The sequence below is a fragment of the Penicillium mononematosum genome (assembly GCF_028829835.1).
Source record: "Penicillium mononematosum strain IBT 11891 chromosome Unknown utg000005l:1.0-9366267.0:1.0-9372171.0, whole genome shotgun sequence".
Lineage (NCBI taxonomy): Eukaryota > Fungi > Ascomycota > Eurotiomycetes > Eurotiales > Aspergillaceae > Penicillium > Penicillium mononematosum.
In genome coordinates this window covers 4,079,915-4,103,921 of record NW_026643275.1, presented here as the reverse complement: position 1 = coordinate 4,103,921, position 24,007 = coordinate 4,079,915, and the positions used below count along the sequence as shown (strand labels likewise).

The 24,007-nt window shown below is 49.4% G+C and overlaps 9 protein-coding genes across 9 annotated transcripts; 2 read left to right on the top strand and 7 right to left on the bottom strand.

Annotated features, from left to right (window-relative positions):
* Window positions 1-446: 446 nt before the first annotated feature.
* On the bottom strand, window positions 447-2,051 carry N7519_009703 (uncharacterized protein; the record flags this gene model as incomplete). The annotated part of the gene is made up of 1 exon (XM_057296476.1): window positions 447-2,051. One exon carries the CDS (start codon window positions 2,049-2,051, stop codon window positions 447-449), a length of 1,605 nt encoding a protein of 534 aa, XP_057144358.1.
* Window positions 2,052-3,888: 1,837 nt separating this feature from the next.
* Window positions 3,889-6,531, bottom strand: N7519_009702 (uncharacterized protein; the record flags this gene model as incomplete). Its single annotated transcript, XM_057296475.1, is given in 9 exon segments — window positions 3,889-4,271; window positions 4,349-4,548; window positions 4,566-4,895; window positions 4,952-5,905; window positions 5,964-6,132; window positions 6,185-6,225; window positions 6,274-6,353; window positions 6,386-6,402; window positions 6,447-6,531. The coding sequence occupies 9 exon segments, from the start codon at window positions 6,529-6,531 to the stop codon at window positions 3,889-3,891; spliced, it is 2,259 nt and encodes a 752-aa protein (XP_057144357.1).
* Window positions 6,532-7,168: 637 nt separating this feature from the next.
* Window positions 7,169-9,496, top strand: N7519_009701 (uncharacterized protein; the record flags this gene model as incomplete). Its single annotated transcript, XM_057296474.1, has 2 exons — window positions 7,169-8,165; window positions 8,220-9,496. 2 exons carry the CDS (start codon window positions 7,169-7,171, stop codon window positions 9,494-9,496), a joined length of 2,274 nt encoding a protein of 757 aa, XP_057144356.1.
* Window positions 9,497-10,188: 692 nt separating this feature from the next.
* Window positions 10,189-11,298, top strand: N7519_009700 (uncharacterized protein; the record flags this gene model as incomplete). Its single annotated transcript, XM_057296473.1, has 1 exon — window positions 10,189-11,298. One exon carries the CDS (start codon window positions 10,189-10,191, stop codon window positions 11,296-11,298), a length of 1,110 nt encoding a protein of 369 aa, XP_057144355.1.
* Window positions 11,299-11,709: 411 nt separating this feature from the next.
* N7519_009699 (uncharacterized protein) lies at window positions 11,710-12,639 on the bottom strand (the record flags this gene model as incomplete). The annotated part of the gene is made up of 1 exon (XM_057296472.1): window positions 11,710-12,639. The coding sequence occupies one exon, from the start codon at window positions 12,637-12,639 to the stop codon at window positions 11,710-11,712; it is 930 nt and encodes a 309-aa protein (XP_057144354.1).
* A 1,694-nt stretch (window positions 12,640-14,333) lies between these two features.
* Window positions 14,334-15,159, bottom strand: N7519_009698 (putative 2-haloalkanoic acid dehalogenase; the record flags this gene model as incomplete). The annotated part of the gene is made up of 2 exons (XM_057296471.1): window positions 14,334-14,460; window positions 14,528-15,159. The coding sequence occupies 2 exons, from the start codon at window positions 15,157-15,159 to the stop codon at window positions 14,334-14,336; spliced, it is 759 nt and encodes a 252-aa protein (XP_057144353.1).
* An 831-nt stretch (window positions 15,160-15,990) lies between these two features.
* N7519_009697 (uncharacterized protein) lies at window positions 15,991-17,789 on the bottom strand (the record flags this gene model as incomplete). The annotated part of the gene is made up of 3 exons (XM_057296470.1): window positions 15,991-16,766; window positions 16,835-17,099; window positions 17,160-17,789. The coding sequence occupies 3 exons, from the start codon at window positions 17,787-17,789 to the stop codon at window positions 15,991-15,993; spliced, it is 1,671 nt and encodes a 556-aa protein (XP_057144352.1).
* Window positions 17,790-18,469: 680 nt separating this feature from the next.
* N7519_009696 (NAD(P)/FAD-dependent oxidoreductase) lies at window positions 18,470-19,861 on the bottom strand (the record flags this gene model as incomplete). Its single annotated transcript, XM_057296469.1, has 1 exon — window positions 18,470-19,861. The coding sequence occupies one exon, from the start codon at window positions 19,859-19,861 to the stop codon at window positions 18,470-18,472; it is 1,392 nt and encodes a 463-aa protein (XP_057144351.1).
* Window positions 19,862-20,257: 396 nt separating this feature from the next.
* On the bottom strand, window positions 20,258-22,371 carry N7519_009695 (fungal specific transcription factor domain-containing protein; the record flags this gene model as incomplete). Its single annotated transcript, XM_057296468.1, has 4 exons — window positions 20,258-20,752; window positions 20,820-21,132; window positions 21,189-21,603; window positions 21,666-22,371. The coding sequence occupies 4 exons, from the start codon at window positions 22,369-22,371 to the stop codon at window positions 20,258-20,260; spliced, it is 1,929 nt and encodes a 642-aa protein (XP_057144350.1).
* Window positions 22,372-24,007: the final 1,636 nt, after the last annotated feature.

Below are 24,007 nucleotides of genomic sequence, written 5' to 3'. Positions count from 1 at the left end.
TAGTAGAAATTGAAAAGCCTTCCAGGGCAAGTTAGCACTTCAACAATCAAAAAGGTTCGTGACTTTTGAGCTCGCAGGGTTGTAGGGTGACTGATAGATAATAGTAAAATGAGCAAGGTTGGTTGTTTCTTCCTCGCACAGCACTCTCTTATCCAGATATATACCTCTTAGGACCTGGATCCGACCACTCTCGCATTCAATATGCAGTCTGACGTAGCTGTGTCTAACGATCTCTTTCGACATCTGTACGTGGCTCATCGAGTACTCAATCGATAACACATTTGTCTAAACTAAATCCAAAACTGTTCTATATAAACGTAGCATCTATGTCTATATACACCCTATTAATATCCCTGAAAACTCACTTTACCTGATAAATCCGTGTTCACCAGGCAAATCACATATTCTGTATGAAGGTGTTGACCAACTTCATTCACAGAAACCTATCATCCGTCTTCTTTCTTTGGCTCAGGGAGTGGATCATTCGCCACCGTATGGGCCTGAAGAACATGGGGAATCGACTCCTCGGTGTTGAGATAGGTGCGACTGCCCTGGACAAACCAGAAAGACACGGCGATAACAAGCATGACGCCAAACACACCAATGGCGTAATTCATATCACCACCCGAGGGGTTGGGCGCGCCAGGGAAGAAAAAGAAGACGGTTGTCACACAGCAATACACAAGGGAGACCCAGTTTACCGGTGCGCCTAGTCTCCCGAGGTTGAACTGGCCACCGGGTGGGAGCTTGTCGCGGCCCATCAGCAGCAGAGTCATGATGGGCAGCCCGTACGAGATGGTCAGGGCGATGGTACTGACGCTGAGGATCGCATTCAAAACTGTCTCTGCAAACAGGAACAAAACTCCAACCAGTGCTATAATGCCTCCCTGGAACCAGAGTGCCCTGACGGGGGCTTTCCAGTAAGGACTCACGTCGGACAGGTAGGTGCTAAAGGGGAGACCGCCGTCCCGGGCAAAGCCCCAGGTGAGACGGGATGCTGTGGTGACGATGCTGATTGCCTGGCCTAGGCCGTTCGTGATGAACAAAGCAATTAGAACTGCACCGCCGCTCTGACCCACGGTTTCTTGGACGAGTTGCATGAACGGTAGGCCGCTGGGCGAGTCTACCACAGTATTCACCGTTTGAATACAGAAAAGGCAGACCATCATCAGAATGAACCCGCTAACCGCTCCGGAGATAACGGCAAGGTAGATCACTTTCGGGGCGTTCTTGCGGGGTGCAGGAATCTCTTCCACCAGGTGAATAACGGCGTCAAAGGCAGTGAGCCCATATGCAGCCTGGACTAGGCCAATGAACCAGACAATCCCATCGGGCCAGCCAGTTTGGTTAATCCACTTTCCAAACGCGAAAGAGGCAGGCTGGTAGGAGAGACCTTCTTTCATGCCCACTGAAATAAGCAGGGCAAGACAAAAAACAAAGAATAGTCCAAAGAACCAGACTCCGACAAAGTTGTTCAGCCAGGGCAGGAATTTCTCCCTCCGACAGCCCATCACATTGATCAGTGTGACGGCAAAGACACACCCAATATAAACGACAAATTCAAGCCACCCCGTCGACGCACCAGTCCAGGCTGGACTGAACATAACCTTCATACCGAGAAGAAAATTGGTCATGAATGCCATTTGGGAGGCGGCCAGTGTCCACCATCCGAAAACATTAATCCAAGCACACATGTACGAGAGGAATCGTCCGAAGCGTGAGTCCCAGAGGCGGTAGACCCAATATGCCTGTCCCAGGGCTGTGGGCATGCTGCTACAGATCTCGCCCAGAGAGAGCGCGACACAGGTGTTGCAGAATGCAACAAGAGCCAGTCCCCACAGGATTGAGACAGGGCCACCGTTAATCAGACCGTCGGAGAGATCCTGTGCAAAGGTCGACCACGTTCCCAGCACGCAGAATGCCAACGCTAGCATGCTCCAAATGTTGAACTTGCGAGCGAGGATTTGCTCGTGGCCGAATTGGGCGAGGTCGTTGGCATCTTGAGTGTTTTGGTCGGTTGGTTTGAGAGTTTCGTCGGTCTCCACGTCCATAGTGAGGTACGGGGAAGTTTTGCAGTGAGGACAGAGGGCGTGTTTAGAGTAATCACTCTAGGCTCATTTCCCAACAACGTGGTTGACGCTGTCGTGAAAATGAAGCACTTGTCTCTGGGCTGTATACTGTATACTCCTTCTGAAGGCGATATATTGGATCCAAAAATGGGGTCACTGGAGCAATTAGGGGAACTGGATGTCCCGCAACCCCATTCACAAGACCCGGGCTTTTGTCATTTTTTTCCTGGGGAACCCCATGGGCATCGGCCTCCGTGGCCATACAGAGGGACACATCTACTGGAGATTCACCGAGCGTGGCCCACATAGTAGATCCAAAACCTGGAGGCATTTTAAACGATTAGGCGAAACATATTTGAGGTCTGTGTAGAGCTCCAGTTTTTTTTTCTTTACCCCACACCCCACGAAGGCTGAAGATTCCCCCTCTGGAAGGTAGATGCGGATTGTTATGCGAAGTGCCGACGATACCAACGGTATTTGACGATGTGCTGGATATCCGACTCGAGAGATTGCCGGGGAAGTTGCTTTGATGCCCGATTCCGTGACACACAGCTATCAACTCCTCCCGAGATGATCGGGGTTAGTCGGGTTAATGTGGCGGCTGCGCCCCCCAATGTTCAGGACACATAACGGTCGCAAAACCTCAATATTTGTCCCTCAGAGTTGATGATTGCCCCATCTTCACTTTCAGAGCAGATGTCCCATGAAATGTGAGAAATGTCGGAGAGGCTGAAGAAGACGAGCTTCCAAGGTTGTTTTCCTGCATGGACCTTCCAAAAACGGCAAGCCCGCATTGAAATCCGATCGACTTTTAAACTGAACTCCCCTTCACACAGATCATGAAAGATATCTTTTAGAAGAAGCGAGACAATTAATTGAAACATATCCTTGCCAATAACTCGGGAAGCAACTCCCCATAGGGGGTTAGAATGCATTATTTCCCTCACTGAGATCTTTGTTCGGCCAATCACAGTGCGAGGATGCGCATAGCACAGCGATCGCACGAGTATATATGAGTGAATTGTAGAACTTCCTGGGTATTTATGTTCTTGTTCTTGTTTGCCTTCCCAGCAGTTTCTCAGTAACATGTCTCCGACCGAGAAGCAGAAGGACATCTCCCACCGCCATCGTTCCTTCAGGGGATGCTGGAGCTGCAAGAAAAGGAGGATCCAGTGCGATGAAGCGCGCCCAGCCTGCCAAAAATGCTGTTCGAGGGGCCTCACTTGCGAGGGATACGAAATAAGATTGCGCTGGGGGGCTGGTATCGCGTCCCGGGGGAAATATTCAGGCGCTGACAAGCCCGTGAAAGAATCTATACCCCCACGGTCGAAGCGAAGATGGAGTATGCGAGACAAGGGGGACGGGTCTCCTTCTGGGGAAGGGGATGGCCAGCCTGCTCTGGTTTCTCAACCTTTGATGAAAGGTATTGCCAGTGAATGTCTTCTGTGGTTCCAAACTCACATATTCTTCTAGATCAAGGAACCCCATTAGTTGCCGAGCGAGCAACAGTCAATATACTTAACACACAGTGGGAACCGAGTTCTCCGCGGAGCTCAGCTATCAACAAGCATTTTGAGATACCTGCATCCTTAGCCACTTTGGCTGCAACTGCTGCGCATGGACGGGGGCCAGATATACCAGGTCAATATGCCCAGAATGCAGGCAGACGAAGTATATTGGCTTGATTTGGACTTGCATTCTGATTGTACTTTAGCGCTGCGAGTCACTTTGGTTACTATGAATTGTTCACCGCGAACAAACTGACCAATCTCTCTATTCTACATACAAAAATGCTATTACCACATTAAATAACTATATCCTATTCGTCCTCCCGAATCGTCTCACTACCTCCCTTCCGCCCCTTCTCTTCCGCATGATCAGTCATCTGGGAGACCTCAGACCGATGACCTGCTCGCCGGACATCCAAACTATCAAAAGATTCATAAAAATGCGACGACCGACCGCTCACCACGTTATCAATCGACATTGGCGATGCCAATGACAGTGACGATGGGCGCCTGTTGTGGCCTGTTGAATAGGAGAACTCCGAATCCGTCTCACTAGGAGCCTGGGGCGAGACAGGAGACTGGGAGCCTCGTCTCGGATCGGGTTTGAGCCCACCTTCGGGTTCGGGTTTGGGAGGCCCGCCGTGAGCGAAGTAGGCGGTGTTGAATGGCGTGGGAAGTTCAACAGGTGATGAATCTGGTAAACGTCAGGATAAGTACTCCGCAGTATCTATTTTTCTAGTGGGGAACAAATAAATAATGTCATCGACATACCATGCATCTCATACAGCGCATCTCCCCCAGATTCCACCGTGCCAGGGGTCGCGGGCGAGACGAGGGAATCTGGCACAGTGGAAGCCTGCGTTATCGATGGCTGCGTTGTCGACGGCTGCGTTGCCGAGGTCTGCGTCGTCCGTACCGTCTCCGCCGTCTCCATGCCGGTCGATGAAGATACTGGCCCGGGCCCAGGGAGGCTGGGCCGCTGGCATACATCCATTCTGCAGGACGGTTCTTAGGCTCAGCCTCTGCAGCTTCGACTTCAGCTTCAGCAGACTCGCGTTGACGGTGACGTCGGCGATAAAAGAAGAGACCGGCAATGATCGCAATCACGAGCAGACCTAAGACCGCGCCGATTACTCCTCCAGCCCAGTTGGGGAATCCGCTGCCCCCGCTGTGATCTTGTGCGGTGGCACTGCTGCTGTTGCTGCTATTGTACGGCCAATATGTCTCGACCTTCTTGCCATACTTCTTGCCAAATATGCCCTCTAGAGAGCTGTTGGTCCATGACGATGGGGTGGTAGTGGTTGCACCTCCATCGGAGCTAATAAACTGTCAGCCACGGTGATTTGCTTTCTGTACTGCTAGGTCTATACTCACTTGCCGCCTATCCATTTCGTCACAAGCTCTGGCACTTTGTACTTACTCCATTTTGTGGGATCATAATCATCCTCGAACCTCAAGGTGTTGAGGTTGAAATTGACTATGACACCACCCTCCAGGCAATGGGTTGAGTCGACATGCTGTCCTCCGACGGCCAACATTTGATCAGGATATACTTTGATACATTCATGACCGCTGCGGCTGTGTGTGTTCGTACCAGTGTATGCCTTGACCCATCTGAAGGAAGGCAGAGACAATATATATACGTCGTCCGACGGATTCGCGTTATAGTCAAGGCCATCGTACCCTCCATAGATGTAGATATTATGAGATGACCCATCAGCCGCACTCGCAAGCACAGAGCAGAACTCCGTCAACTGCGGCGGTATATCACCCGTCGTGTTCTGGAGATACCAGGTTTTACTCTCGACATCGAAGACGGAGACCGTCTCCATGAACGTCGGGCTAATCCTTTCGCTCTCTGCAGTCCGTGATGAGTTTTCTTTGTCATTCCGGAAAAACTGAATGGGTTCAACCACTCCACCAATAGCCACCAAAACTCCAGACTCGGATACAGGTACCCAAACCAGTTCCGCGTTAGAACGAGTAGGAATATAGCTCGGCAGCGTGTCGTTCGTCCACTTCCCGTCGCTCATCACTGACATGTCCAGGGTGATTAGCGTGTCGGCAGTTTGGTTAGACTGAAGCTGGTTTAAATTGAAGTCGCCCCAGTCCGGCGCACGCATCCCACTGAAGTAAAAGCCTAGGTTTTCACTCGGAGCCGACGCGGCAGCACCATTCGTGATGTATCGTGTGACATTAGTGGGTAGGTATTCTTGTTTCCAGTTGGGCGCCCACGAGCTTCTATAGGTGCCATACTGGTGCGCAGCGTAGGAGAGGACTTGATTAGCAGGAGGAGGATCGGAGCTTCCGGTATTAGAAAGCATGCCCCTGCAACAAAATTCTCAGAATTCGTGACTTATTAGAAGAGGAGATGAGGGACGCCAACCCATAGAGATAGAACTCGTTGTCGTTGGCAAACATTGTGCCGTCAACATAATTCGGAGCTATGCTAGTTGAACCGCCGGCGACGGACATGTTGTTGAGGACATTCATGAAATCAGATTTGGTGTTGAAGGGATTGGTAAGATTCAGGTAATAAATGGTTGCTTCCAAATCTGCTTCTAGTTAGCTATGTGTATAACTCAACATCTACTTGGTCGTGCCTACTGTTATCCGACTGGAGCTGGACGCAACCATCGTCATATCCTCTGCAATTGTTAGAGAAAATTTGGGATTCACCATGGGGAGCCTCATACTTCTGATACCATAGCCTCCCGCCATCGAGATAGATTGTGTCACGCAGGATATTGGCTACCTGTGTCAGTAAAACAAAACCCTGTCTGGAAAAAAAGAATAAGGAGCACTTACCACGCAGACCTTGCCAACTGCACATGGAAACATTAATTTGAGTCTGAAATGTGCTACATACGGCCACTGCGCAGTCTATCACGACCAGCAGCGTCAGCGTCCCCAAAAGAAAACGCATTTTTCAACAAAATGGCGGTTAAGCTCATCACTGAGTTGTCACTATTTGCAAATAACAGGTTCCATCAAGGGCTCTGGCTTACTGCTGACATGTCGACAAAATGCAAAAAGTGAGGGGGCGGGGGTCGGCACTTGGGATGCGGCTTTGTTGATCTTCTTTGTTGTCAATTGCCCCCGCCCTGAATACGAAGCAGCTTGGCCAAGGAGAAATATGAATGAATAAACGACGTGTATTGCCCAGGTGCGACCGCTAAACTCGTGGTCTGACCGGTCTGATCATTACCGTGATTGTATTGCTGCATGGCTTGGATCATGCAGCTACGGGAAATACAACCGAATCAACTGAAGGAGCCCCATTGTGTGCTCTAGTTAGGCCCCTATTGGATGCATAATCGCAAAAGCACGGAATATTATGTATTTTCCTTGTAAGCTGCATTCGCGAGATGGGGCTATGGTGAGTTGTCCGAGCTGATACCCGGCGGGGGAGAATTTTGAGCCTCGAACTATTGGGCTTTCTTTCATTGAGCAAAGGGGCCGTGCGTATGTATTGGATGTCTTCCCATTCCCTCGAGTTATTTTCGGTTATTTTCTTTGTTTAGCTTGTTTACCTTCTGGCTATCCCCGGAAGAATTTAGAATTTCTTCAACAGACAGGCAAAGAGCAAAGATGAAGCACGCGGTCTCTTGGTTGTCGCTGTTGGCGACTGTCTTCGGTTTGGTGACAACAAATGACGGCAGTTTAATAAACAGAGCCCCCGCACTGCCGGCAGAACAAGAGGATGGATTGACTGTCACAGTAGGAGTTGGGGTCACACTTTGGCTTGGTGATGGCGAGTCTTGCACCGCTGAAACTATCACGGAGACTTCGACGCAGACGGGAAATGTCTCTCCAGGTGCCACGACAATTACTATCACCGAGGCTACCACCAAGACTATAAGTGGTTGTCGAAGCGGCCCTACTCTGGGTGTCATTGCCGATGTTGGCATTGGACCGGTGGATGTTTCTGCAAATGCCGCCGTAGCACTACCCGGACATGGACCTATAAAAACGGTCACAGATTACACGACCCTTACCAGGACATCGTGCTCATGCACAGATGACTCAACTGTCACGCCGACCACCTCCACCGTACCTTCGACAACGACCTCCAGCGTACCTGTGACAACCACCTCGAGCGAGCCTGGGACAACCACCTCGAGCGTACCCGGGTCAACTAGCTCAACCGTGCCTGGGACTACCAGCTCAAGTGTACCCCCCACAACCACCTCCAGCTCACCTGAGACAACCACCCCAACGACGTCGATGACCAGTGATGATTCCACTACCACTCCCACAGAGACGCCGACTCCAACAACCACTACAGTGACAACCAGAACCACTTCCAGCTCCGAAAGTGTTACCACCGTTCCAGTGTCCACAACATCCGTAACTACTACCGGTGATTCAACTGTCACTATCCCCAATACCACTGTCACTTTACCGGGAACAACAATTCCAGGAACCACTGTCACGACAGTCATTACTGAGCCTGCCACCACCGTGACTATATCGGATGGTAGTAGCACTTTGCCTGGATCAACCCTTACGACAACTGTCACGGGCCCTGGAAGTACAGTAACTGTCGGTGAATCAACAACCATTACCGACACTGTCACTATCCCAGGTATGCTGTCATGCACGAACCATTAATTATTAATGCAACATCTAACACCATCAGACTCACAAACAACCAAAACGGTCCCTCCATCTAGTACAGTCACTGTTACCGGGCCTGGTACCACATCAACCCAGACGTCTAGCAGCACCACGACGGTATCTGCTTCTGTATGCTCCAGCCTTATCAGCAACCCATCCTACACACCCCCCGCCCTGTTGCCAGACGACTATACCTGGGGCTGTGCACCCGGGTATCTCTGTAAGCCACGTCACACAGGCGACCGTTCGGAATGCAATGTCGAAGCAGGTCTCCCTGACCCCGGATACGTCTGCAGCCCGTCAGACTGCATTGTGGCTCCGCCCTTAGACGTTCATCCGTCTTGGCAGTACAATGTCTCCAAAATTTATTACAATCTCAACCCGGAGGACTTCGGTCTCAATTACTCTATCTTCCAGTCCTCAGAAGATCCAGTTGCAGCGAGCAGTAAGCGCGACATGTCCTTATGGGACTTCACTGTCGCCCAAAAGATGAAAAGGGCCGACATAACGAATATCCCTACTGTTTGTTTCAATGATTGCAATGATGCTGCATTTGAGCCACAATTGCTCGGAAAGACGCCTGAGCTTTGCGAGAGTGACTCGGCGTTCATGGAAAACCTGAATGTTTGCGAGCAATGCATTACCAACAACGCTGAATCCGACTCTAACCAATATTCATCCCAAATGTTGCCGACTTTTGCACAGTGGCTGAATTTCTGCTCCGACATGGTCACTTCCACAACAGGAGAAAGTGCCACCAGCACTGAAATGGAGACTACGGCGACAAGCACCCAGATCACCACTACTACCAGCACGGAAGCATCGACAGCAGCCACAACGACGAGCACCACGAGTACTCACGCTAGCACCACTAAAGCTAGCAGCACCGAAACCATCAGCACTGAAGCCACGAGCACTACCACCACTGGGACCGAGGAAAGATCCAGCCCAGTAGAGACAACTCAGCCAGTCACTCCCATCACAATCACAACTTCAGGCTCCCTCGTGACAAGCTCAGTACCTGGATCAATTGCGACGACATCAGTATCCGGCGTGCTTATTACGACATCATTGCCCAGTTCAATCAAGACCGTGTCAAGTACTCAGGGCACAGGAGGTGGCGATGAGAACACATCTGACAATGCTCCCGGTATTCCATCAAGCTCGGTTCATGTAAGTCCGACTAGTTCAGCAACTCCCTCTACATCTTCTCCGGCCTTCAATGCGGCAGGGTCTATAAGTATCCCTCATATTGGGTTAATGGGTCTTTTGTGGGCTGCTTTCGCGCCACTTCTTTAGAATGTTCCTTTTTGGCTGCGTTTGCTTGCCTTGGTCAGATGAGTGCAATATATAGTTCAGTTTGGTAATGGCGGATTTATCAGTCCATATTAATAGGGATCATGTCAATGAAAAATTAGAAGTATCCAGCTTCTGTGCTTTCTTTGAATCTTTACACACTTCACTCAAGTCGAGAGATGTAGTGGTAGAATATGCAAACTGTTACGCGAAATGAAGTGAGCAAGACATGGCGAGATTATTTCCTGTCACTGATATTTCAAGTGCGCAGGTGTCCTTCAAACTCATATTCATCTTCTAGGGCGCAAGTAAAGACACAACGCAATAGACCAAATCACAAAACTACCCTAACCCACTGACGGATGCCTGGTCCCTGGGGCATCGAACTTCTTGGTAGCTCCTTCCGATTCTAAACAGGCAACTGCCTTCTCGCAGTCTTGTTGACTCGGCAATTTCTCTTCCTATTCTCCCGAGGTATGTTCAAGGACATTTGCCACAATCAACATTAACGAAATGAGTCATGGTGTCCACAGGTCCGCGGGCGTTCCCCTATACGTGGGGGCCAGATCCCTTAGATAGAGCCCGGGGCCTAACGATTGGCTGACCAATCTCCCCCCGGGATATCAGCGCCAACTCCCCTCAGTTCCCCTCACCACCTAGGCAGCTCCCTAACACAATCGTCGCCTGTCCACAAAATGGCTCAGCAAAGCTTGTCGGACATATTAGCCACCGCTGCTGTGGATCTGACCCCTTATGAATCTCTCTACAAGCATTTCCATACACATCCCGAGCTCTCGCTACAAGAGAAAGCCACTTCTGAAAAGATAGCCTCCCATTTGTCCCAGCTCGGAGCCTATGAGATCCACACAAATATCGGAGGTTATGGTCTCGTAGGAATTCTCAAGAATGGCACTGGCAAGACAATCCTTCTTCGGGCCGACATGGACGCGCTTCCAGTCAAGGAACTCACTGGCCTCCCTTACGCGAGTTCAGTGACTATGGCCGATGCGGACGGCATTGAAAAGCCAGTTATGCATGCTTGTGGCCATGATATGCACATTACATGCCTCCTCGCAGCTGCTGAAGTTCTAGCGCGTGCACAGAATGCCTGGAGCGGGACTTTAATAGTACTGTTCCAGCCGAACGAGGAGCGGGGCGGAGGCGCTCAGGCCATGGTTGACGATGGACTTTATTCGATAATCCCCATGCCGGATTACGTCTTTGGTCAGCACGTCATGCGAATGCGAGCGGGAAGAGTTGGTTCCCGACCTGGCACGATCATGGCTGCTGCCGATAGCTTGAAAATCACTCTCTACGGCCGTGGTGGTCATGGGTCACAGCCGCATCAGACGGTAGACCCTGTGCTCCTTGCTGCGCATGTTGTTGTTAGGCTTCAGGGCATTGTGAGTAGAGAAGTAGACGCGAATGATCTTGCTGTCGTGACGGTTGGGAGCCTGCAGGCAGGCCAAACGGAGAATATCATTGCAGACCGGGCGGAAATTGGAATTGACTTTAGGACTGTCAAGTTGGAGACTCGCGAGAAAATAATTTCTGCTATACGGCGCATCGTTGAGGCCGAGTGTGTTGCTAGTGGATCGCCGAAACCGCCCTTGTTCACACCAACGAGGCGGTTCCCGCCCACCGACAACGATAAACATCTGACGTCCCAACTGGCTGCGTCTTTCGCAGACCATTTCGAGGACTTTGATGTTGATACTCCAAGGACCAATGTTAGTGAGGATTTCTCCACGCTGGGAACTTCCCAGGGGCTTCCTTGCTCCTTTTGGTTCATTGGGGGAAATTGACCCAGAGCTCTGGGATAAGGGCGAGAGCAATGAAATTCCCATGGAAGAGATCCCTGGGAACCACTCGGCTCTGTTTGCCCCGGTGATCCAGCCAACGATGAAAACTGGGATGGATGCTTTGTGCATCGCGGCTTTGACATTTTTAAAAAGGTAGCCATCATAAGTCCACGATGGCTCCCCGCTTCTCTCGGCGGGTTGAGAAGCGTTCAGCGCTGTACATAATGAATTGCATCGCTTACAGATTTGACGGGAATTCTCGATCCCGTATTGCACAGTGCTAATTGTTGCACAGGTGTGATCATTTTGCATAATATGTATTTTATTCCTCTGCAATTTTATTCCATTCACATTCACCCCGCAAGTGCTGGGAGCAGATATCCAGCTTATTTGGGATTTCTCATCCCCCGCCTGTCATTGTTCAAAGCCAGCCAAGAACGACACCACAGCAGAGGCAAAGGCCTTAGAATCATCCTGACTTTCCTCACGATCATCGCCAACCTGCTCCAAGAATAACGCCAACTTCGACTCCTTCCATCCCATGACCGGCGCAGATTCCAAGCACATCTTAGTCATGCCAAAGGCATCCATTTCATAATGACCCTGCACAGAGAGCACTCTGCCGGGGTGGTAAAGTCCCTGAATAGGGCAGATAGGTGTACTTCCAATGTTAATCCATGGCGCGGGCAGCGAAACCGGCGGTGAGTCGGTAAGCGTAACAGCAGTCCCCTTCTCAACCGCCATCACCCGATCGCCATGGAACATTTGAATGCGCAGCCGTCCCTCGGGAAGATCACCAAGCGCACCCGGGAACGACTTTACAAACGCCTCTTCCAATTGAACAGTATAAATTCCGACCTCACGGCCGAGAGGGCATTGCTCAACCCAGACATCGCGGACCGGGTCTTCCACGTTGCGAACAAGAGCGTGCGAAATGAGCTGGTGGCCGAAGCAGGTGCCGAGGATTCGGACTTCCGGGTATTGGTTGTAAACAGTTTTGACAAATTTCTCGAGTTCTTGCATCCATGGTGAATGGTCCATTTCGTATACGCCGGGCGAGCCGCCGGTAATCAAGACTGCGTCCACAGGGGACTGCACGGGGATCTGGTTCTCACTTGCATGGCCGCGGAGCTTGTATAGGTCTGGATAATGGCCTCCTCGGATATCATATGGGGTGATCTGGACTTCGACTTGCTCTTTCTCAGAGAACAAGGTCTCGTTCAGGCGTGATGCGGTCTCGCGGAGGATGGTTCGGAAGTGGGCACTGCAGAGTCCTCGAGCCTCGTATAGTTTGCGTGCTGGGATATCGACGTCTAGGACGGCGATGTGGATATGGTGAACCATTTCTTTTTTTCTATTGTGTGTTTAATTGATGGGATATTGGGATTATGGAGGGTGAAGCTGGCGGATTGAAGATTTCGACCTTGGGTGTCCTGCTAAATAAGATAATTTCCCCATACTAACTCCGACGCAGGATTGGAAAACATTTAGGTAAGACATAGCTCTGTGGAATACAGGATTTCATCTAATAAAAAGGATCTCAGCAATAAAAGATGGTCAGTGACTCCAACAGACTCCAATCATCGAAGAAATATTAGGTAAAACCCGACGATGTTACTCGATGAGCTTATTTTTGCTTGATCCACATTGTCTCACACCGAACACTGTTTACATACTTTCTCCAAATAACCTATTTCTCCCGAAAATAAACCGGGTTTGTTCTGTTCAGTTGGTATACTCTCTGCCTCGAGATTGCGTCTGTACCGGATAATATTTGGCAAATCTTGGCTGTCCCTTGGTCTTAGTTGAAACTAATAGATTTGCTATGATCTGGGGTGTGCCGGTCATATTGAATGTCTTCTGAGTGTAGATGGCTGCCAGGTAGTCTCTCGCAAAACGGCTCTGGGGCTACCTAAGAGCTTATTAAGGCTTAGCTTTCCGATCCCGGTGCTCTCCCCTTGCTGCTTTTTGCTCAGAGTAAAACTGAGCACGCCTACGAGTCTTACATAATGGAAATCGCCCATTTGTTCATCACGTGACCCGATCCCACTTACTCATGACCTGCCCAGGTGAGCGCACTGACTAGCTCCGCACCACCCTGAGCAAATCTTGGAAGAGGAAGAGCAGCTAAATCAGCAGCTCACCTCAATAAAATTGATACTGGCCAAAGTACGGAGTCGGTTCTCCGGATCCGGACTCATGTTCGAGACATGTTTGTGGACCAGGTCCACACTGGCGACCTTGGAAGTCAGTGCTCAACGGAGTAAGGTACGGAGTTCCCCGGGAGGAGAAGAGAGGAGCGGTGAGGTGAGGAGGCAGAATTAGATAGGTGTTGGGGCAGGAACGGGACCCAATTAGGAAGGCATAGGGGGCGAAGGGGGGACCCCTTGGGAACTACAGTGGCGTTTCATGAGTACATATTTGCACCCGTATACCTGTACCATTGACCGCTCTGTCAGTGCCGCCTGCCTACAATATATTCCTATTATTCTAGGACCCACATAGCACGACTGGTTGGGAGTGAGTTTTTCCGGCAGAAAATAGGGCCCTCCCGAAGTACTGGGGTGCAAATACTCATGAAACATGACTGTATATCAATTCCCCAAAAATGTCAATCTGATAAGGATTGTCCAAGGCATTGCTGCATATTTAGCGCCGGGATCTTGAGCACCATGTCGATCTCTTCATGATGATCCTCAATATTCTCACAAGGTCCTCTTACTCGTCTTCTGAGACTAAAACCTTTCAATCCAACTTCAATCCACTTGTTGCCTGGTTTAATATGCATAGCTAGCTAACTTGCGAGATTTCCCTTTTTATCCTTACCAAATTTTGCAGGAAATACTGCTTCCACTGAATCATTATTTGCTCGAACTTGTAATCGCACCAGAAAATATGACATTATGCAACGTCACGGAAGAACCGCTGCTCGCTTAGAATAATAAGCTGTAATAATGTTGCCGGGAAATTGGTATATGCAGCAAGTCGAAATGTTGAAGCTGTTTCTTGAATCTCTAAAGTACAGGTAGGATTTCAATTCAGGAAGCCACGGCAATCATCTTGTCCGCCACTTCGAGCAAAGTGTCGGCCATCACATCCATCTTAGTATCAAAGATATCAATACACGACTCCTTCTCATAAATTGAGCAGTAAGCACCACGGAAGCTAATTATTTCGAGATATGTTAGCCAGGGTATCTTCCTGGTTCGTTTTGAGAAACGGCAGAACTTACCCAGCTTTAACAGCTGCGCTCACATCCCACATATGCGCCGCCACGAACCACTTTTGATCATCGGGGGCGAACTTATTCAGCATGGGCTTGTAGGACCCCATCGAAGGCTTGACCATATCAAGCGGGGACTCCAATGTGGACTCATACTTCATGAACTGATGGCAACTGACGAGGTTCTCAGCGGGCATTTCAAACCCGGCGCGCTTAAAGTAGCCGCCAACTCTTTCCGTGTCGCCTGTGGTCAAGCACCAGATGGTGAACCCGTTATTCCTCAACTTTTCCATCATGGCGCGGCAGTCCGGGCGGAGTTCCAGCTTCGAATACGCATCATGACATATGTCTCTTTCCTCGTCGGTCGCGAACGATCTCGGGTCCTGGATCCCGGAAAGATATAAGACACGGTAAAAGAGCGCCCTGAAGACTTTCTTGTATGGCACGTTCCGCTTGGACATGTGGAGCATTAAAGACTCGAGCTCAGCAGCTTGCATCCATGCAAAACCGAATATCTTGGCTGACAGTTGATGTGCTCGCAGTCGCGGGCCGAGTACTTCTTCGATGGTGTCGAGAAAGTAGTCGAATGACACACAGGTGCCGACAACGTCGAAAACGGCATGCTTCTGGGGGGAGATCATGTTGTGCATACAATATTTTCACTGACTGAATAAAATTGAACTGGCAGGCTGAAGACTCTTGGGATGCATATTGATCCTGACGTTCTCAGGGTCATTTATTCAATGCCCTTCGCCAAGTCCATTGGCATCATTGTCTGACTCCGGCACACCGCTATCCGATAATCTCCATTCCGCGGTTGAGATAAGAATGGATTTACTCCGTACATGTGAGCTCCAGCGGGAGATGATGCGCGGACAGTGGCGGTGTGGGTACTCCGGTACTAACCATATCGGGCAATCAGCTGTCTTCGGACTAGACCCACTCCGAATCGGAGCTCGCCGAGGGACGTCACCTGATGATTACATTGTTTCAGTTGATCACATACATCCCTGTGATGATTCAATGCGAGAACCGGATTTAAAGAATGGGAGTATCTGGGCTATCAATTTTAATGAACTCATCGCTACAGGCTTGGAAATAAAATGTAGCCGGATCGGTAGAGACGAATAGGACTTTTGGTAGGATATTCCAGCTATAATTTAAAGGAGTCTCGGTTGTTCGTCATGAAACCTTGAAAGACTTGAAATATATTACGCACTTGGAATTGTACAGAAAGGTCGGTGTAGAATAAACACATAGTGTTGAGAACATTACCATTCATGCCCGGAGCGGTCTCACTACATGCACTTTATAGATCACGATCTGAAAAATCAACGCATAGAATGAGTTAGAATACATTAAGTTGACTGTTATAATGCTCCTCCCTAATTCAGGTTAATCTGAAGATATGAAGAGTAATCTCGCAACTCCACTAACGACTCAGCAAATCCCATGTATACAATAATCCAGGCTCAGTTCCATAGAACGTTCAGTCTGTGAAGGCCTTCCTTTCGTTTTAACTGGGGCTCTGGATTACGGTTGGCAATATCAATAAAAGGTTGAATGGGGATATCTTCCAAGGGGACGATCTTTGTTTTCCGGACAAACTTGTATGCAAAATATAGGATCAGGAAAAGAGGGATATTGATATAAGAGGAGACAAATCCTTCGTTATCCCAATGTCCTTTGATAAAGGTTGAGTACCCGCCCGTGATGAGCAGGATGGTTAGCATGAACAGCGAGGCCCAGCTGATATATGGCTGGAGCGGCGTCGCCCACGGTAGAGACTTCCGAGAGATTCCTTGTTTCTTGCAGCCATAGTAGAAACGAAGATACGTGACCAGGATAGTGAGCCAGTTGGTCAGAGTTGTGATAGAGACAAGGTCTTGCAGCCAATCAAACACTGTGTTGGCAGTTGAGGAGAGCGACATGTATCCCAGACACATGAACAGACCGTAGAGCGAAATTGCGATCCAGGGGACCGAAAATCTGTTAAGTCGAGTGAAGAACTTCGGGGCTTGGCCGTTCATCGCCAGCCCGAACAATACCCTGGACCCTCCAAGCATGTTCGAGTTGCCTGAAGACCACGCCGACGTGATGATGACAGCATTGATAATTGATGGCACTACCTTGATCCCAGCCAGTGTGGCTGCAATCACAAAGGGAGACTGTGAAGCTGTTCCACTCGAGCTGCTGAGTTTAGGCTCATTGGAGGGGACCACAAGGCCGATCATGAAGATTGAGATGACTGAAAGAAAGAGGTCAGATTTGGGGAAAACAAGAAGTAGGCCTCTTCCTCTTGCGAAATCAGCATACCGTAGAAAATCAAAATACGAAAGAAAATCCGTTTGGTCGCCTGTGGAATGGCCTGCCGCGGCGATTTTGTCTCTCCGGCGGCAACAGTGATTGTTTCAATCCCCGAATAAGCGTAAAGGGCACTGTTCAGGGATGTCCAGACACCGAGAAAGCGACCAAGAGCACCACCGATCTCAAGGTACTGAACGAAAGGCCCAGGATTGCGCCAGTATTCAAAGCCGATAGATTTATGGTCAGGGCCGCCACCACAGGTGATCACCAGAGCCTGATTTATACCTTTTAGAATCAAATCCCGTCATGCGTGTAGGGATCAAGCTGAGCTTACCATTATATTCACACCAATGATCAGCAAGATCTTCATCATAGAGAAAGCGAACTCGAGCTCCCCATATACTCTCACAAAGACCAAAGCGGTACACAACATGAGCAATCCAAAGATAGTGATCCAAATCGCACTGTTGAGGTCGGACCAGAACTGCACTAGTACAGCAGCGGCCACAATCTCTGCGGGGATAGACACAAGGTAGGAATATACCACGTTGTAGCCGTTGGCGAACGCTAATGCTGGATCAACAAAGTACTCGGCGTAGCGGACTATTCCACCGTTCAAAGGAATAAGCGTGCCCATCTCGCCCATCGCCAGGGTTACCGTACCGGCAACACAGCCCATGACCAAGTATCCTAAAAAGGCACCCAGGGGACCAGACCGCGAAATCGCTCGACCGGAACTGAGGAAGAGTCCTGTTCCGATAGTGCCGGCTAAAGCGATCATTTGAATGTGCCTCTGATGAAGGCCTTGCCTCAGAGTTGAAATTTCTTCGAAGTCTCCAACATATTCATCTTCTGGTTGGATAGGCGACTCCGGGTCTTCTATTGTGGATTTGACGTCTTTCTTGAATTCATGGACGGCGTCAGGGGAGTCCTCGTTACCAAGGAAAACCTTGAGTGTGGACATCTTGATTGACTTGGATGTACCCTCGTAGAAACAAATAGTTATTGGCAATGTTGGGCGGTCTTTCCTGGATAGAGACTGCGACATACCTCCAGAGACGATTTAGCTTCAACTTATAGCCATATTTGTTGGTGGCCAAAGCGCTGTGAAGTCACCATTAGAAAACAACTAGAGGGGAGGACATGGAGACCATGATTGGCAGATAGATAAGAAACAAGATGTAAAGGACCCAATCCGCAGATTCAAGTATCTTTTGAATTAAATGTTGACTGGGTGATACGAGATAGCAGCACACGAGTGATAAATGCGGGTGAAGATCAACTCCGCAGAAATGAAAGGCCGCAGAAATCTACTCCGTGAGATAGTAGCTCCGACAGATAAGGTGCAATGAGCTGGTTTAGAGCTAGCGGCTCGGCGTATTAACACCGAGTAACTCATAGCTTGGTCTGAGACAACCGGAGACGCTTTTGCAGTACATTGGTCATCTTACGGGCTCAGTATAGCATATTATAATTAATTGAGGTCACTAATGGGACTTTCTGCAGCCCTGGAGGTGATCACTACACCAAGCTATATCTCGAAGAAGGGAGCCTGCATTGGCGATAGAAGACTTCTAGATGATCCTAAGAACATCCCAGCTACATCACTCCACCTATCATTCTTTAATGTGCAATACACATATCTCATCTCTTGATGCCGAGTATATCCCCACCTAAAGGACCGTCCTTCGCCTTCTCAAGCCTATCCTTCGTCGTTTTAAACAGCCTGGGCACACCAGCATCTTCAAACTCGATCCCATTCTGAACCATCTTGGCAACTCCAAGAGCGGACAAGAATACCTGTGGCATTCCATGACCATTGAAGCCCGCAAGTACATACTGGCCATCCTCCCCAGGTACGACGCCGACATGGGGCTGAGAATCCCAGCTGTACCCCATGATCCCGGTCCAGACTTTATCCACACGTGCCCCGCTGTCTTCCCAGCCATTGAAATGCCGCTGCATATAACCATCGTAATGATCTTTGACTTGCTCAATGAGACATGAATCGTCCACGTTGTCGTACCATGAACTCAAAACAGAGTGGTATCGCAAGTTGGCTCCGCCGACAACAATGCTACCGTCGGCACGAGGTATAAGGTATGAAACAACGTTGTCCTCTTCACGGACTATGTAGGAGTTATTTAGCAGAGGCGCTCTTGTGCCCTCAGGAACTGAAATATGAGTACACAGGCCTTTGCATGGAACGATCGCTTCGCGGTACTGCGGAAGAAGACCAGAGACATAGGCATTATTCGCGTAGACGACTTTTCGAGCGACTGTCGTGCCTCGTGGAGTTGTAACAACAAAACTGCCCGAAGATTGCCGAGTCACAGACACCACTGGGGTGTGAGTCTGAAGGTTGACCCGTCCAGTCTCGAGAATTGAGGCGGTCAGATGGAGAATCAATTTGTAGGGCCACAGGGTTGCTGCCGTAAAAGAAGCGCATGCTTTCGCGCCTTTGACACCCGAGACACCCTCCGCATCCTTGCCAAGCACAAAGAAGACATCCTTCATGTACTCCAGATCATGCGATGCCAGCTTGTCATACATCTCCTTGGCCTTTTGGGCAGTCTCCTCGTTGGACCATACATCGATAGACCTTGTAAGGGTAAAGTCACAGTCGATTTTCTCCTTTTCAATCAAGGACTTTATGGCGTGTACATGTGCGATTTCAAATTCAGTCACCTCCAACGCGCGTTCAACTCCTGCTCGGTCGATGAGCCTGGTCATGGGGGTATACATGTCAGGCCTTAGGTGGCCACCATTGCGTCCTGTCGCGCCCGAACAGGCACCCCGCGCTTCCAGTATTGTGATGGACAGTTCCTTGTCACTGGCCTCTCCTTTGACTAAATGGTACGCTGTACTAACTCCTGCATAGCCGGCGCCTATGATGACGACGTCACTCGACACTGGAAGCTCCTCTGTGGTCCGATAATCGTGCAATTCGTGAATGTCTCGGTGCCAAAACGGCACAGTTGCATTTTTAACAGGCTGCCGGGATGTATTGAGAGAGTCGTTTGGAGACATGGTCATCGAAGTGGGCTTTATTGCTGCTGTTGGCCTTTTGAGAACTTTCGCAAGTTGATGAGCTAGGCGATACAGTGACCTGCTTTGTCGACATTAAGTAATGGCAGGGGTTCAGTTCTTGGTCACCATTTGATGGGGATACTTTTGCAAATGGGGGGAATGAAGATAGCGAACTCCGATTCTTCGGTATTCAATTCCAACCGTGAAACGCCGTGGCCCTTATCAACCCCGCAAACCCCTGTCGCGCCCGGTGTAGCCCACTCCGACGGACTAAAAAGTACTCCGAACTGACCCAGGGGCCATCTTATCAGTTCATGCAATTAGCCAGGCATAATAAACAACCTTTGATACGTTCATGCATTCAACACTGAGGTGTTGGAAATCTCGTACCGTTGAGATTGCTTAATAGGGGAAAGGTGGATTGATTTGTTCAAGCCAACCACCTTGAGTCCAATCAACGGTGTTCAGCCAATCCATATCGTTGAATGTGTTCATGTCGGGGTCAATATCATGCTCTCTGCTTGTTGCAGTAGGTACATTTTGTCCTGCAGACTGATCTTGCGGACCACAGTGTCCCTGGGACTGCTGTTCGCTCGGCATCTGTGTTTGCATGCCACACGACGAGCCCAAAGAATCAAATACAGCATCGATGATTCTCTGAAGGACTGTCTTGAACTTCTTGCTAAGTTGCGCATTGTTATCCGTAGGCCGTATCCAGTCAAGTAAGGCTCTGAACATAACCAGATTTTGAACGACTTCCGACCGCGAGAATTTAACACAATCGCGAGCGGCGGCCGTCGACGAAAGTTCGCTTCGTTGCGCGGGTGGTACTAGACTACTTGCTCGGAGAAGCTCGACGCATAAAATTCCCGCACAGGGCATTCCGTATGATACTGCCTAGATGAATATCAGTTATTATTGTATTCCCAGTTCAAGTAACCAGCAAGGGTCGCCGAATACTTACAATCCAGTCAAAGGCGTGGTGAAATTCTTGCAGCTGATCGCGGTTTTGCCAGAGAGACAGGATAACAGACATTGTCTCTTGGGCGATATCGAACAAGTCTTGGCCACCACTGAATTGCTGCACTACAAGTAGGCGCTGGAGGAGAAACTGACATTGCAATACATCAAGTTGTATCCGGGTGATGATATAGGCTCCATGAGCGCTCCGTCTGTGGAATCCCGAGCTCGACTGTGAGTGCCATTCAGAGTTCCCCTGATACTGAATGTGCGGAGGATATGAAGCAACTATATTCCTCAACTGGACCTGTAGGTCTCTGCAAAAAGGCTCAATTTAGCGAAATGTATGCAATATTGCCTCCAATTCACGTACTCTACCTGCGATTTTGTAAACTTTGAATTGACACTAAGAGTTAGTTCCAAGATTCCCTCCCGGATGGGACTAAGCATTGCCAGTGCTCGTAGCCAGGTTGTTGTGAATATTTGCCCATTTGTGTTCCAGCCATTCGAGTCAAGCTTTGCAATGGCCACGGCCAATCTTTCTCGGCCCCCATATACATCTTCCTCGCATAAATCGAGTGGGAGGGGGCATTGACAGTAACGGTTACTGAGCATAGGTGGCCGCGCATTGAACAAACTATGACATTTGTCATGATAATACATTGACGAAGCGAGTGATGCTCGGTGTTGGAAGAATGGAGTGATTTCCTTTGCAGGGGTGAGGCGGTGCAATCCTGCGCTTATAAAAGCACTCCGGACAGTCCCGTAGTCGACTCGTACACGGTCACCTATGCTGAAATGAGCTCAATTCTATAACGCCAGAATTTATCCGGATATTTTTGCGACTCACTCTCGTCACTGATGATGATGCTTTGTAGTCTGGTGCTATTCTTCATGCAAATAACCATGGTGTCACTGATTTCAAAGTTCCCTTCGCAAAGCCTTACGCAGGCAGCCGCACACTCTCTCATCTTTTCCGCGGCAGTGTTGCGATTCCGTCCATACTGCTCGGGTAGGTCGAATACCGGGTCCCACTCTTGCTTGCACCTGAACGCAATTCCAGCCCAGCTGAAGAGGATCCCGATCATTTCCCAACGCAGATGAGGTCCACCAAACCAGTTCATCCACGAAGTATGGTCGGAATTACTCGAGAGGCCACAGTCAGGTGTTGGGTGAGGCCTTTTGTGGTTGAGGAATAAATCATTTGCTACCCTCCATACTGACTCCCGTGTCCGGAACTCACCTAGCTCACTGGCGTATTCTGTCCATACTTGTTTCAAGCATTGCTGGATCATGGTTGGTGACAGCCACACATCGTAGATATGATAAATCCCTGTCATCAGCATGTCACATGTACGAGCAGTGGGGAAGTTGAGCAGTGTTCTGACAGCCAACTCCACGCGGGACCTGGCCATTACATCAGGTTCTCGGTCTAACTCGTTGGGGTTGAAATTCGTGGCATCGAGCATCACTGCGCCAAAGCTATCTTGGTTTTCAACGAAGACAGCAGAGAAGCGAGTCGTCTCGTGTTGGCCCAGCTGCTCTTGAAATAACATGTTCCGTTTTGATGCGCTAGAACGGGCTGTTAACCCCGAACTCGTAGCGGGGCTCGGATCCGTAGGGGAAGAGAGATTCCTGCCCCAACGGAAGATTCAGTGGGAATCTGGAAGGAGCTGGAGACATTTTGAGTGGTCAATAGGTCCGGCAGTGTTGTGTCGAACTCTATGGGCGTGTGGGAGATCGGAGGGCGGCGCTTGGTCATGGGAGCAGGGTGATAAATGCAGTCTAGGCTGCGCAAGGCACAACGCGAGCACTTCGGGCTTGCATGGTCGCAGCGAACCTTGGCCTTGCGACATGGTTCGCAGGCCTGCGGTTGGCCATTATGGCGTTTTCTTGGTTCTGCGAGCATCGCGTCTCTCCTCAACAAGCGGAGTTCCCCTTGTTTACTAGCTAGGTGATCCACGCAAAATATCAAACATTTCCGAGGAGATAATGTTATAGCACCAAGTATCTCAAGGGAATGAACCGAAGACCAATAGAGTCAAAAGTACCACGATTGTTATCGCAGCCGATAGGGGGAAGATCAACGTTATCTCCCACGGATGGACCTGAGGTCGGATGTCCTCGTTCAGTGGCCAATCATATTGCCAGTACAATCATTACCCAACCTTGGAAGTTCCGTAATAATACAGCGGCTTTGCATCCCCAAAGCTGCGTATCAACATTGAATTATGGTTGGCTCTACGCAAAAAGCGAATACACATACTACATATGTAGACATCTAGGCAGTTCTACCTGCCTGCAACATACATGTAGCTATGTGGGAAAAGGTTAAGCGCAAAGCTAATCTGTAAAAAGTGGAGTTCGGTTTGTCCATACAAATATCTTGCATTACAACATACTTCTTCGATCTATGGATTTATGACAGGAATGTGCACTGTGCGGAGGCAGATTATGTTTGTTTGCAAGAGAATGCCCGTCGGTGGACCAGCATCCCTGCTTGGGGGCGGAAACTACCGTGCAGCCGGTCGCGATCCTTGACTGGTTTCAAGGATGTACTGTGCGTGCACCACAAGGATTTGATGCCCGGACTGTATTGTGAGACTATAGAATCTCGTGGCAGCTGCTCTGATATCAGCACGCTGATCCAACCATACATACCAAGCCACAATATCTATTTCCCCGGGATACCTACTCCAGATCCTTTTCGGCCCGAAGCTAGGGCTGTCGGATCACAGGATATCCCCGTGCGCCTAATATTTAGGAAACCAACTGGGTTGATTGAAGAACTCCCTGTGAGACCACTTTTGGGAGAGTCTCCTGATAGATGTTATGACATACCAATTGGCCCGGTTTACCATACGAAACACAAAGACTCAGCCCTGTCCTAAGTGGAAAATAATTAGTGCCACGCAGTCAAACTAGTAAAGGTATGTGCGCGTCCTTGCAAGATATATCATCCTTTAAATATATTTCATTCTCACCCAGTGGTCAGTAGGCAATAGGATAGAGGATGATGTTTTGCTGGCCAAAGTCTCTCTGTCTCGTATAGCCTCGAGAGTACGGAGTACGGAGTGGATGAGTGGAATCGAGTAAAATTAGTCTCTTGGTCTCTATTTCTTTGTTTAGAGAAAATTCTCTTTGGCCCGAGATATCCGAATACGATGAATTAGCCGAAACAGGAAAGTTCAA